Source organism: Buceros rhinoceros, unplaced genomic scaffold (assembly GCF_000710305.1).
Source record: "Buceros rhinoceros silvestris isolate BGI_N320 unplaced genomic scaffold, ASM71030v1 scaffold11361, whole genome shotgun sequence".
Taxonomy (NCBI): domain Eukaryota; kingdom Metazoa; phylum Chordata; class Aves; order Bucerotiformes; family Bucerotidae; genus Buceros; species Buceros rhinoceros.
This window is the reverse complement of record NW_010393702.1, coordinates 44,607-57,973: the sequence shown is the minus strand read 5'-3', so window position 1 is coordinate 57,973 and position 13,367 is coordinate 44,607. Positions and strand designations below refer to the sequence as shown.

Genomic DNA, 13,367 nt, shown 5'->3' with positions numbered 1-13,367 from the left:
CTTTCCCTCCCAACCTGGTGTGCGGTGCTGCAGACTCGGTGTGGGGAGGAGAAATAGCTGCCTGGGCTCTCCGGTTTGAGGAAAAAATGCATTCTGCTAAACCTCTGCCTTACTGGGCTGGAGCAGGCCTGGTTTAGCAAGGATGCTTTAGGCTTAAAAAAAGCTTGCACAGCTAACTTCAAAAGCTGGTGGTTTTCTAAAAGACTGTGGTGAAAACGGCATCGCGGAACACCGCGCAGTGGATTAGAAACTTCCCTATCGAATCCGTTCTGCTTATGACCAAAAAAGCAAGGGAAGATTCTTGGGTATGTTTGTTATTTCAAGGACTGTTTAAATCGAGGTGTAGATAGCAAAACAGTCTTAAATTCAGAGCATCAGAAAGAATGGAAAGCCCATTTTCTTACTCAAGAGAAGCATGAGGGAATATGCGTTTGTTAAAATGCCGTTTCCTACAGGGCCACTCCTGGGTTTTGTTTCATGGTAGTGTTGGGTGTGGGTTTTTCCACAAAGAGCTTATGTTCACAATCAGAACAGTCATCTTCTTGCAAGTCTCATTATTTCAGGTTATACTACATGCCGAGGCTTTGATCTTTTTTTTCTTTCTGTTTTTTTTCATTGTCTTGTAAATGGGTGAAAAAGTCTGCCCCCGGTTTCCCACAGCCGTTCGTTATACGGAGGTGTGGGTGCGGTCACTGTGGATCCACTGGTACATAATGCAGGGGAAAAGTGCTGTTAAGTGGGAATAAGGGAGTGATAAATTCTGCTGAATACAGCAGCCACATTACTGCCCAGCTGAGGAGCGATTTCAAACATTGTGGCGTTCCAGTATGGTTTCAGTGACCAGTAGCCCAGTATCAGGATTGAGAAATGACAGGACTGGTGGCTTTGGAACGGGAAGGATTTGGGAGCTGTTGAGTGTCTGGTAATCATAACTATTCTCTGTACCAGCTACTGCAGAAACTTCTGGCGTTGAGGTTTCCTCGCTTTATTGCTGCCTGGACGGGGGCAGCAAATACTGCCTGTGTTAGCTGATGAGGCGCTGGATTGTCCGAGGCAATGAATCGTATCAGCGACAGTGATACGGGGTTTGGGGCGAGTAACTGAACAGCTGGTTATACCGGAGGATCACAGAATAAGTTGGGGGCAGCTTTTGTCCTGGTTTTGGCTTTTCTTCAGAGCATTTCTTGATATATACCAGTTGTTTAGAACAAGCTCTTTTTTACAGGTTCCGTCGCTGAATGATGTTCCTGTACATTACCTAAAACCCAACAGTTTAGTGAAATTCCGCTGCATGGTTCAAGATATGTTTGATCCCGAGTTTTACATGGGAGTCTATGAAACAGTTGACCCAAACACAAATGCACGTGTAAGTGAAAAACTGATTTATTATTTTAGTAAGTGTTTGTCACTTTATGCGTTCTGGTCCTCATGTTTCTCTAGTTTCTTAGTTAAACCTTTGGAGGCTGGGCACCATTTAATAGTAACTCTGTACAGCTCACATGTCGTCAGTAATTTCTCACTTAGATTTCCGTTGAGGAATAGAAGTCACTAAGATGCTGAAGGCTTTGGCAGGATGTCTGAGGGACTCTGGGCTGCAGTGGTGGTGGGGTCAGAAATTCAGGATGCTGTCAGAAGCAGAATCATGGCATTGCCTTTTTCTTCTTGACAGGTTTTGCATTTTGGTAAATACAGAGATGTGGCGGAATGTGGGGTAAGTTCTACGAGTTTTGTGAATTTTGAGATGAAATGTTAGACAGCAAGATGCAATTTAGAAGTGCAGTGTAGTGATTTAGTACTCGCCAGTGGGTTCCTGGAGAGAACTGCTCTTAAAATGCAAAATTCACCTCAGTTTGGAAAACAGAGTGTTAACTGCTCACGGGCATTCTGAGTTCAGCAGCCTTCATGCTGTTTCTGTTGTATGTAAAATTCATTTTCTTTGTGGGGAGGGGAGAAGCGCTCTTGATCTTGAAACTTTCTGCTCTGGAAAACGACTCAGTGTTGTAGCATAAAGCAGTTAGAATCAGGGCATTGCAGGTGCAGACCGCTGGGTTCTCTGCTTGGTGACTGTGTGGTCTTGTGTGCTTGCTGTAACTTCTGGCCCAGTGATTGAACCTGTGGGATTAGTTTAAAAAAAAGAAAACAAACTCTAATCAGCTTTTTACCAAAACCTCTTTTGGTATTCCAGCCTCAGCAGGAAATTGATTTGAACTCCTCTCAAACAGTCACCTCAGAGAGACAGACTTTCTACTGTGTTCCAGTGCCTGGCGAATCGGCGTGGGTGAAAGAAATATCTTTTTTGACCGAGCTAGTGCTCTGTTATGCAAACAGCATTCACCAGCTAATTCATAGATTTAAGGAGATAAGTTTATTTGGAGTTTTCATTTATTTTGAGTGAATCAGGAGAGGTGGTAGGTGTGGTGGAAAAAGGAAAAATTGGTGGTGTGCCACACTCGCCAAGAGGATGCACGTGAATTTAGGAGGTTTAGCAGGGATTTATACTAGATTTTCATCTTTCCTTGGGAGAGTCTTGTAATTTTCTGTTCATTTCTGTTTGCAAATGTTTAGAAAAAGAGAAACTTCAATTAAGCCATTTTCCAATTAAATTTGGACACTGTTAGGTAGCGAGAGTCTCCTACAAGAACCTGTGAAACACTTGTAGCTGAGCATTTAAGACAGTAATTCCTGGGCAGCTGAAGTACTGTGGTTTTAATCAGGAGACCACAATGTGTCATTTTCTCAGTGAGTACAGGAAGCGTTTGGGAGAGCAACAAATCATCTTTAGTTTCTCCTGGTAAAGGAAAGTTAAATTATCTGAGTGGGATGGATACAGGATGCTTATTTTAACACCTTTTGGGAATTTTATATTCTCTTCTCCAAGGGAGTGGGGGAGAGGTCTCGAAAACTCAAGATATGACAGAGCCTTCCTGCAGCCAGCCCCTGGCCGTGCCTGGGACCAGCCAGCGCTGCCACTGCCAGCAGCGGCCACTGTCTGCACAGACCTGCCGGGACCTCCCACAGGAGACGTCCCTGCCGGGGCCCCCCCGGGCCCTGCCACTGCCAGCAGCGGCCACTGTCTGCACAGACCTGCCGGGACCTCCAGAAGGTGCCGTCACCTTCTGGAGCAGAGACTGAGCTGGGCAGTGGAACCTCAGAAGAACCTTTTCTAGAGGTTGATGGTGGAATCGCCCCCTGTGTTCTTTAGCGTTCCACAAAGCCGATGACTGCCGTACGCTTCCTGAGCGGGTTATTTATGTATCTGAAGTGATGACATCTAGAGAATCACTTGAATCATTATTTTAAAGCCTTGCTCAAAATAGGGTGTTAGCATTTTGGTTAAAAAAAAGTAGCTTGTTTTGCATTAATTTTCTCAGCTGAGTCTGTGGTTGTCCTTAATCCGCAATTTTACGCATATATTAGTGCAAGCCAAGCTCGAGTTAGTCCTTCAACATCCTACACTCCAAGTCGCCACAAGAGGAGCTACGAGGAAGATGAAGATATGGATCTCCATCCATGTAAACAGAAAGAGCAACACCTGGGTAATAGTCATTTCTGGTGCCTAGTTGTGATGCCTTTCCAGAACGTGCAAAAATTTCCTGTTCAAACATTGAACTATTTGCAGTCGTTTGTCTCAGTAGTGTTGCTGCAGCCTTCGACTGGCTTGGTGGCTTTGGTGAAGTCATTAGTGGTTTATGCTGAAGTCGTGTGGACGAGCCGATGGTGCGATGCTGTTGCATGTCCATTGCTTTCCAGAGGCAGTTCCTGAAGTTAGTACGGTGTGCAGCAGCACTTGTGTGTGTCACAGCACACAGACAGTTTATAGCAGCAGGCTGAGGCTGAGGAGCTCTTGGTGAATTTCCCACTCTGTTGCACCTTTCATGGTAATCGGGGAGACTGGTGGAAACTGGTCTCTGTCTGTGCATGTGGATCTCACTGAGCAAACTGAAGCCAAGCTGTGGGTCGGTTAGGTGCTGCTTTGACACACACCATGGTGTATATCTAAAAACTGCCTTCCAGCCTTACCTTTCCTCTAATGTGATTTACTGGTCCGACCCGTGAAGGAGCCGGATGAACACCAGACACTTGCTGCCTCCCGCAGCAAGTTGGGAAGGCAAGGAGAAGGATGGCGCTTCGGACACTGGCGCTGCTCCGTGGCATGTGGTTCCTTGCTGTGATCAAGCTGTGAGCTGTTTGTTTCGATGCTCGGCTGTGGAGATGCCACTGAAACTGGCTCAGGGGTTTTCGTGGAGATTTTGGCAAGTTTTCGTTTGAACCAGAGGAAGTGGTTAGTTTAAAATTGTCAGTCCCCTTAAAGAAGAACCAGTGTAGAAGCTTTTGCTTTCAGCTGTTGCGCGTTCTATGTCTGACAGGTTCATCAGCTGAATTCAGGTTCGCCCTTTTGTATTTTTACCAGTTTGCAAGATCGTTTAGGCTGGTTTGTCTCCATACTGATCAGCTGTAGAATAGGATTTTATAGCTTTATTATTGCTGAAAATCTACAGTGGTTTTTTAACGTGAACTATTTTGTTGATGCATATTCTCACCTCCAAGAACCATCTAGTTTTTTAAACATGAGGTGCAGAAAAATATTACCTTTGTGGTCCTGTGGAATTTAGAAAAAGGTGGTTGACACAGTTTAAACCCTGCATTTTGAAAGTCAGGTTTCTGGCCATGTCAGACACACAGATCTTCTCCAGTGCTCTCGCTCACACTTAACTTGGTAATATAAAACAGGCACTTCTGAGACTTTTCTGTTCTGATGCAGAGTATCTTCTGTCAGGTACGTTGCCTCGTTAAATGTTTTTGTCTTGGATGTCTGGTTAAATTAGTTTAATTCCGTGTTGCTCATTGAAGAAAGACGTTCTCTTTTGCATTTCTGTTGAAATAATCCTGTATTTCTCAGGCAGCGGAGGTGATATCCACGGATGTGTGGAGCCAAAAAGATTAGAAACAGAAGCTTCTGCAGGTCATCATCTCATTTCTCCCAACTGCTCTCCTCCACTGGACTTAAATTTCCCGTTGCCAGGAGAGAAGGGACCAGCATGTCTTGTAAAGGTAACCGAGGAGAGTTGATGAGCACGGCTGTGGCCCTGTGGGACGGACTCTGAGCTTAGGGAGGAAATAATGAGTCTTGCACTGGTTTATAGACACAGAAATTTGTCTCTGAAGCCCAGAATTTTCTTTCTACAGATAATGACGTTGATTCTCTTCATGAGTGCTGCACTTGAACTGCGGAAATCCTGCCACAGCACTTGTTAGAGCTTGCACCTTCTCGCCTCACTTAGTTTAAAATAAAAAGTCCGTTACTAGGTACTGGAAGGTGCAGCTGGTATTGACTCCTGGTATTTTACTTTTAGGGTTTGTCCTCTAAAGGTAGAAAAGCCGAGATGGAGCACGCCAAAACCTATAAACTGTATGTGTTTTGGAAAGGCTCTTTGATTCGCTAGTTTGCTATATTGATTGTGGAACTCCCAACACAAACTTTCCGTGCTGTTACTATGTTGAACACTCTCTTATTCAGCAAATCATGATGAATCGCATTAGGACGCGATAGTTTACCTTTCTGTAGCAGAAGAGCGCCAGTACGGAAAGGCGTGTGGTCGCAGGAACTCATTTTTGCAGGGTGAGCTCACTGTCTCTGAGGACTAGGAGAGACCTCTTCACCCAGCCCGTGCTCAGCTACGGGTGACTCTCCTCTGACTGTTCCTTTGGCTGTGTTTGGGTGCAGTCCTGTATCTGGCCTATCTGCCTCTTTCCATTTTCTCTTCGTGGCAGGTCTACGAGAGCTGGGAGAGCTTCAAAGTCAATGATGTCCTGGAGGTGTACGGGATTTTGTCTGTGGATCCGGTGCTGAGCATAGTAAACAGTGAAGAGAGGTAAGGCTCTCCCGTGCCTCATCCTGAAATGAAGGAAACTTCCTTTTCAAGGAGCAAAATATTTTGGCTGCTCCCTTAATACAGAAGGGAACCGTGTAAATACGTAACCGTTGTGCTCAAGAGGCGAGTTTTGTTGCTAAAAGGAGCTTGGTGTGGAGGGCAGTGGATCCCCCATCCTGTGCACCGCAGTCCATCGTACTCTGGCACGTCCGCACCCTTGGATACACGATGCGAGTCGTTGTACGGTCTATAAAGCAGAAAGTGCTTCTGTAGCTGAATGTTTTGTACTCTCATGCCTGTTAAACTGTCAGAGAACGAATGAATGGTGAACTTTCCATTGAGCTCTGAAATTATAAAATGTCCTTCCGAAATAATTCCTGTGTCCATTGAAGTTGTTACTGTAAACAGTTCTGAAGAATATAGAAAAAAACTCAAAACTTGCATGTCTACCCAGAGAGTGAAAGTGACCAAATGAGTAAAAATTGGGTTGATTTTTTAAATTATTATTAATTAAGGTATATTGTCACATTATACTGCTGATAGAGACTTCCTGTTTCACCCGCTGTTCTGCAGTTGCTCGTTTGACAAAACACAGACTCATCCAGAAGGACACGGGAAGCTGGGTTTTAAACTAAAACTGTTGACTAGACTAACATAGGCACCACTGATGTCCTGAACGATTGTGCTCCAAGTGGTTTCTGCTGGCGATCTGATCTCTCTAAGTCTGACACGGGAGTGCAGCCTGCCCACTTCTTAGGCTCGGCCTGGGCAGCTGTGTGTGGTGGTCATCTCTCCGACAGCTCCTCCCAGGCTGACAGCTCCGGTGGTCTGTCACAGGCTGTTGGGTTTTTTCCTGCATGCCAAATGGTGGCATTTAGCAGCGTTTTGGGTGCAAACAAAAGACGTTTCCTGTAATGGAAAAGGTGGGTGGTCTGTTGGGGGACTGCTGAGGAGGCCTTGACCTTATCAAGTCTTCCAGCTTTTAAAACAGGTACAAGTTGATTCTATCATCTGGTAGAGCCACTTTAGGGATTTCAGTTTCTACATAACAAGTGAAAGCCACCTGGAGGAATTTCTTAGGGCATCATCAATACAAAGCCTGTGTATCCGAACTCTGAAATGGAGAGGTAACACTTCAAGTGTGAGGCGTTAGGATGTCGATGTTTGAGGTACAGTAGGATTTATTTGCTCGGCCAGTGACGTGGCTGATACGTGACTGTCTAGAAGATCTTGTTGTCAGGCTCCAGAGCCCAGTGGAACATGAAAGTGCCACATGAGCACACGCAGACAAATGTAATAAACCATTGCCTTATTTTCTTAAAAGCCACTGCTGAAACTTCACTCAGGACGTGCTGGACAGAAGAGTCAGAAGAGACAGAAGAGTTTGTAATGTTTTATTTGAAGCTACATCTTATAAAATGGTGCAGCCAGTAATAAATGGGGGTTTGTTTGGGGTGTTTAGTTTTTGGAGGTTGGTTGGTTTTTTCCTTCAGAAAAGTAAGATTTCATTATTTTCTGAAAATAATAGAATCCAAATTGTTGTGGTCAGGCATGCCTTGGCATTTCTGTTTCATTATATGATGGTGATTTAGTATTTATGGTGCTTATAAAAATCATAAAGCAGTAGTTTGAACATGGGAGGAGTTACCAGGAGCTGAGAGCGGATGTTGTTCGTGCCGGTGTGCTCCGTGCTTGGCCGGATTCCAGCTGCTCTTGGGCAGATGGGGAGAAATTTGTGTGGAACGTTTCTAAGCCCAGTCGTGCTGTGCCTTTTCCTAGGGACAGCTCAGCCCTCGATCCCATGGAGTGCATGGACACAGCAGAAGAACAGAGAGTGCACAGTCCTCCGGCCTCGTTAGTCCCCAGAATCCACGTGATTTTGGCACAGAAGTTACAGCACATTAACCCACTGCTGCCCGCCTGCCTTAACGAAGAGGAGAGTAAAACCTGTGAGTACCTCAGCGTCACCCCTCTCTGCACACGCAGACCTGCGGTTTCCCCGTACCTGTGAACAAGCACTGCTTTGCTCAGAGGCAGGTCCGTCGATGGCAGGTGTTGGGTATAAGTCTTGCTAAATGGAGGAACCATTCAGCACTGCAGAACCGGACAAAGTGCAAGGGTTTGAGTTGATGTGATGCTTACACGATGATTTTTCTGAAATAAATGCGCTTTATCTGAAACTTGTTTTGCATTCTACATGCCTGAGGATTTTAGGATGTTGTTCAGCCAGAAGATTTTATTTGTTTTCAAATGGACTAGAGAATTCCTGGGAAATTGGATTTCCACTGTAGTGTCACAATGGACATAAGAAACGTACCAACAAGACGCAGAGCCACTGCCCTGTGAAGAAAATCAGGCGGGTCTGGTTTTGAGGAATTACCCTGTTCCTCACGGCCTAGTCGAGTGATCGTTCTTTGCCGTGGAATTACTGCACACAAAACCTCCAGTGATGCGAATCACTCTTTCTGGCGTGCCTTGTGTTGGTTGTGCTGAGCTGTTCTCTGTGTAAGGGTGGGGTTTTCTGCCTTTGATACTAGTACAGATTGGCTATAAATTTTAGAACTTTGGTTCCAAACTTTACAGCCTTCTGCAAATGCATCACACAATATCGAGTTTTTACGCAGAAGGCATTTCCAGGGAAAATGTTGAATGACTCAGGTTATCCAAAGCCAGGAATTGCTCACCTGGAAACCAGTGAAAGCTTGTTTATTTTTCCTAGCCTGCTGTGGAGTAACCCATTTTTCTTCATCAGACTGCCATGGGAAGTAAGATGTACCTAGAGGAAGAAGATGAGGACCAGCACATTTTCTGACACTTGTTGTCTTCTGCTTTTTTTATCAGTTGTTTCTAATTTCATGTCTGAGCTGTCGCCAGTGAGAGCGGAGTTGCTTGGGTTCCTCACCCACGCCCTCTTGGGAGACAGTTTGGCTGCTGAATACCTTATATTGCATCTCATCTCGACGGTGTAAGTACTTAGATGTTTGCTGAGAACTTATATATTCATCTTTTAAAAGAAATCTCCTTTTATAGGGCTCTTCACCACTGCAAATAAATGGCAGGAATAGCTTAAATAGTAGTTATTGCCGTAGCACTTTGTCCAGCCAGAGCTGTGCTGTCGCAGTGGACGCGGTAAGCAGGTTTCGTGGTCTGCAGTAACAGTCAGTTTGTTCAAAGGCCGGTTCTGGGGCAGTATTTCCGTTCAACGTTCCTCTGAGCTGGACAGACGCTCCAAGATGCACTTTCAAACAGAGACATGAAAACATCCTCTCATCTCTGGCTTCCCTTACTGAATAGGGCCCGCAGCTGACCTGGAGGCAGCGTTTGCTGGCTGCAGTGGTTGCTGTTCGGGTGTTAAGGATACTGAAAGGTGCATTCTGGGATGTCTTTAATTAAACACAGACATATGTTTAAGGGTAAGGTCAGGTGACCCCCCTTTAGCATGTGATAGAAATTTACCACCTGAGCTGATGCTGTAGCCCGATCTGTCTTTGGGGCTGATTAAAGTGGATTTGCTTAACGTTTTCTTCTGTTGGTGTCAGCTGGCGCTGGATGAAAGAGCAGCATCCTTTGGCTCCTTAAAATTTCAGCTGTGAAACTTCAGACAGTATGGTTTGATTAGATTTAGTTGTAAGGCTCAAATTTAATTTTAGTCTTTTCTCGCAATAAAAAGAAAAGGTAATTTATGGGTAAATAAATGACTCGGTTTATGGTTTTCAAAAGTTCTGCTACGAGTCTTAGGATTCCTGTACCTGCAACTGGTGTGTGTAAAAGCCATCAGAGATTTCCCAGCCTTGGCGAGACAGATGGTACCAAGATAGATACAACCGTAGTGCCATGGCAGCGTGATCATGAGCTGACAGAATTTCTGTGGGCTCGTGTTTACAGGCTGCCCTGAGCCCTTGTCCCCAGGGAAATACAAGTACTTCAGGGTCAGTGTGCAGGTCTCCTCATGCTCTGTGCGCGCTCTGTAGCAAGACTGTCAATGCTCAAACGCTTCAGGCTAGAATGTGTTTTCTTTCTTAGCTGATACCACCAAAAAGTTGAAATGCATCAAGAACGGGGAGAAGATAGGCAGGCAGTACGAAGAGGCAGAGGAGAGCTAAGGGCAGGTAAAGCACGTGAGCGAGCAGGGCAACCGAGCCTGGGCAGCGAGGAAGGAGAGGGACAAAGCACGCTTACAGAGTCACGGGAGAGCACGAGGAGAGCAGCATGTCTGCAAGGCACCCTGCAGCGTCGTGAGCGCTGTGACTGAGCTGCTGTGGCGCAGCGCCGCAAAGGCTGACGGAGAGCCGTCAGCCCAGCCGAGCTCCTGGGGCCGAGGGGGAGGCTCTTTGCTTTCCGTCTGTATTAAGCAAGCCCTGCTGGCTGTCAGGTACCGCTCCCCGCACAGGCTGAGCAGTACCTGTGCTCACCACCCGGACCAGGTGCTCACCTAACCCGTGTTGTTTGTGCTCTAGTTATGCAAGACGAGATGTGCTTCCTCTGGGAAAATTCACGGTCAACTTGAGTGGATGTCCAAGAAACAGCATCTTCACGGAGCACGTATACCGCATCATCCAGCAGCTCGTGCCAGCAGTAAGAATAACGGCGTTAACAGTGCTTTAATGGTTCTGGAGGTAGATGCTGGACCAACTGTCCTAGTTAAAGGCCAGTATCTTAAACGAAGAGCCCTGCTGTCCCCGCAGGGGTCAGATAAAGTGGAGATACGGCAGGCCTGTCAGTTGGAGTCTCTCTTTACATAGTCATCTCGGGTGAATACGGAATAAAATCGTATCCTCGTGGTGTTAAACTGACAGCAGACACTGCGTGCTTCATTGTGTCTAAACAGGCTGATGTGTTCGGACATTTCGGTCGTTTAATTGTGGTGTATTTCCTGTTAATCCCCAGGTTTTGGGATACAGTTCTGCAGAGAATTCACAATAATTCAACTTGGGGACATGGGGATTGTATTGCTGCAATAAATCAATTGCTGTTTTACTCATATCTCACCTAGGATGTGATTTTATTTTCCTGTTAATCTGTGGCATTTGGGATAAAGTATGTCTCTGCTGTGGTACGACGTCTTGGTTTACTTACTCCGGAGGTTCATGGTTACAGCTCTTGCTAAAGCAGTATTTATTTACCAGGGAAGCCGGGGGAGAGGAAACGTGCCAATGAGTTTCTTCTTCTCTCGTTGCAGTCCTATCGCCTCCAGATGACGATTGAAAACATGAACCACTCACGGTTTATCCCGCACAAAGACTACGCAGCCAATCGCTTAGTCAGCGGAGTGCTGCAGCTCGCCAGCAACACTTCCCTCGTGGTGGATGAGACGCAGCTCGAGCAAGGACAGCTTGACACCACAGGTAGACCCGTACTGTTTACAACAGAAAATTCAGCTGGAAGGTGAAGAGTTTGGTACCTTTTCAGGCGGTGATGCCGATCACGTCCCAGTGATCATTTTCTATCACAAAACTGTCTGTGGTTTCCAAATCCTGTCTCATTCTTGACGTAACTTCCTGCTGTTCTGCAGCCTTCTCAGGCAGCTTTGGGATTGGCCTCTTGGGGATTTTTCCCCAGTTTCCTTTCTGGAAGTTTTTGGTATTTTGCTCAGAAATGCTTGGGTCAGAATCTGTATCCTAGCCCACAACGCACCGATAATGAAAGGAGACTGTCCTGCCTAGCCTAGCTTGGTTGGCATGGTGGGAGCTCGGGGCAGTGTCCTTGTCACTCGGTGGAAGAGAGGCCGCAATCTGAGTAATTCTTTACACCAAAATAGCTCTTAGGGCCTGTCGGTTTCCTGTGGTGGTGGATGAAGAGGGGGAACCATATGCTGCTGCCTCATGCTTTACACTTCTACTGGCTATATGGAAACCCCACCGAAAACTGGGGCTGCGCCCCAGCGGTTCCTGCGAGGAACGGCCGTGGTCCTGCCGTGTCAGCTGACGTGGCGCTGTGTGATCTGCTTTAGCCTCTGCCAGTTATAACCCACGGGAAGGCGGCAGCTGCGGGACCGACGGGCAGTTCAGTAGCTGGAGAATTCGCTGTGAGGGTATCTGCGGAGACCCCAGGGACAGGGATAGGAAGTCACTGGAATTGGTTTTTCTTTAAAACAAAAACACCGTCTTGAGACGCCAGCTGGGCTGTGTGTGATGCGCCAGGCCTGTCGGGTCTGCCTGAGCAGTACCCGTCCTTTGTCCCCTCCAAGCGCCTGCTCTGGCAGCACTAGTGACGTTCAGATTTCAGGTTGATGCTGTTCAGAAACATCATCTCTTTAAGTACTGCTATAGTTGTTCTTTGAAATGACTCGCTTAACTTTGAGTCTTCAGAATTGAATTTGTGACTCTGCTCTACTAAAAGTTAGTAAATTTCACTCAAGTGGTAAAACTAGTAGAAATCTTTGTATTGTCTGTTTTAAAAGTGAAAGCATAAAAACCTGCCACTTACACAAAAGTCTTGCTGTGCTGATTTATGGGTTTTCTAAAGCGTTTGCCCTTAGTATCTAAAACCCCTCAACATTTAATGAAAACCAATAATTTAACTACACAAGGCTTCCCCCCACCCCCCCAAACTGTTAAATTACATTTTCTGTCAGATAATTGGTGATGTTTTGTCCTCTCCTGAGGGGAGATTTTTTTCCTCTGTACATAGTTACCTGGTGTTGTAGGACCAACGGAAACAGTACTAACGCGCTTACTGGGCCACATAAAATTTAGGCTTGAAATCCTTCAAGAATTCTTAATTTTGATCTTAAGAAATGGTCATCTCTATCTGGAAGACCCCACAGACAAGAGGAAACGGGATGCTTGCAAGAAATTCTCTACATTAAAAACAAGAGTGGAAAAAAAAAAAAGAGTCAGGTGTGACATGTGCTGAGGTCCGGTTGTGAGAGAATCCGTTGTTGCTTCCCCAGGTGTGCACAACGTGACGGCACTGGGAAATTTGATAACCTGGCAGAAGGTGGATTATGACTTCAGTTACCACCAGATGGAATTCCCGTGCAATATTAACGTCCTCATCACTTCAGAGGGCCGATCGCTCCTCCCGGTATGGCAGACTTCCTGGATATGTGCTGAGGTCCGGTTGTGAGAGAATCCGTTGTTGCTTCCCCAGGTGTGCACAACGTGACGGCACTGGGAAATTTGATAACCTGGCAGAAGGTGGATTATGACTTCAGTTACCACCAGATGGAATTCCCGTGCAATATTAACGTCCTCATCACTTCAGAGGGCCGATCGCTCCTCCCGGTATGGCAGACTTCCTGGATGGGGGGAGTAGCTGCGGCCGGTCGGCAGCCTCTGGCTCGGAGCAGAGGGGGGAAAGCTCTCTTGTGCCCTGCGAGGGGTGGCACTAGCACTGGTCACCGCCTCACAGCGGGGGCTGTGGCCAGCCCAGAACCTGTTTGAAGGAGAACTGGGAGCTGGACCATGCCCCTGCTTGGCCGGTCCGTGCAGGGCTGGCCGGGCAGCGGCTGGCGTGTTAGTGGAGACCCCCGCCCGGGGGGGAGCCCGCCGC

The 13,367-nt window shown here is 46.6% G+C and overlaps 1 protein-coding gene across 1 annotated transcript in view; it reads left to right on the top strand.

Annotated features, from left to right (window-relative positions):
* Positions 1 to 13,367, top strand: part of MCMBP (minichromosome maintenance complex binding protein) — a gene marked incomplete at its 5' end in the record, with an annotated part of 15,708 nt that overhangs the window by 526 nt on the left and 1,815 nt on the right. Inside the window, 11 exons of the mRNA XM_010144960.1 lie at positions 1,226 to 1,366; positions 1,670 to 1,711; positions 2,186 to 2,287; positions 3,407 to 3,536; positions 4,901 to 5,052; positions 5,773 to 5,873; positions 7,653 to 7,822; positions 8,715 to 8,838; positions 10,331 to 10,448; positions 11,053 to 11,218; positions 12,766 to 12,899. Coding sequence (XP_010143262.1) covers positions 1,226 to 1,366; positions 1,670 to 1,711; positions 2,186 to 2,287; positions 3,407 to 3,536; positions 4,901 to 5,052; positions 5,773 to 5,873; positions 7,653 to 7,822; positions 8,715 to 8,838; positions 10,331 to 10,448; positions 11,053 to 11,218; positions 12,766 to 12,899 — 1,380 coding nt within the window. The remainder of the gene's footprint in view (positions 1 to 1,225; positions 1,367 to 1,669; positions 1,712 to 2,185; positions 2,288 to 3,406; positions 3,537 to 4,900; positions 5,053 to 5,772; positions 5,874 to 7,652; positions 7,823 to 8,714; positions 8,839 to 10,330; positions 10,449 to 11,052; positions 11,219 to 12,765; positions 12,900 to 13,367) is intronic.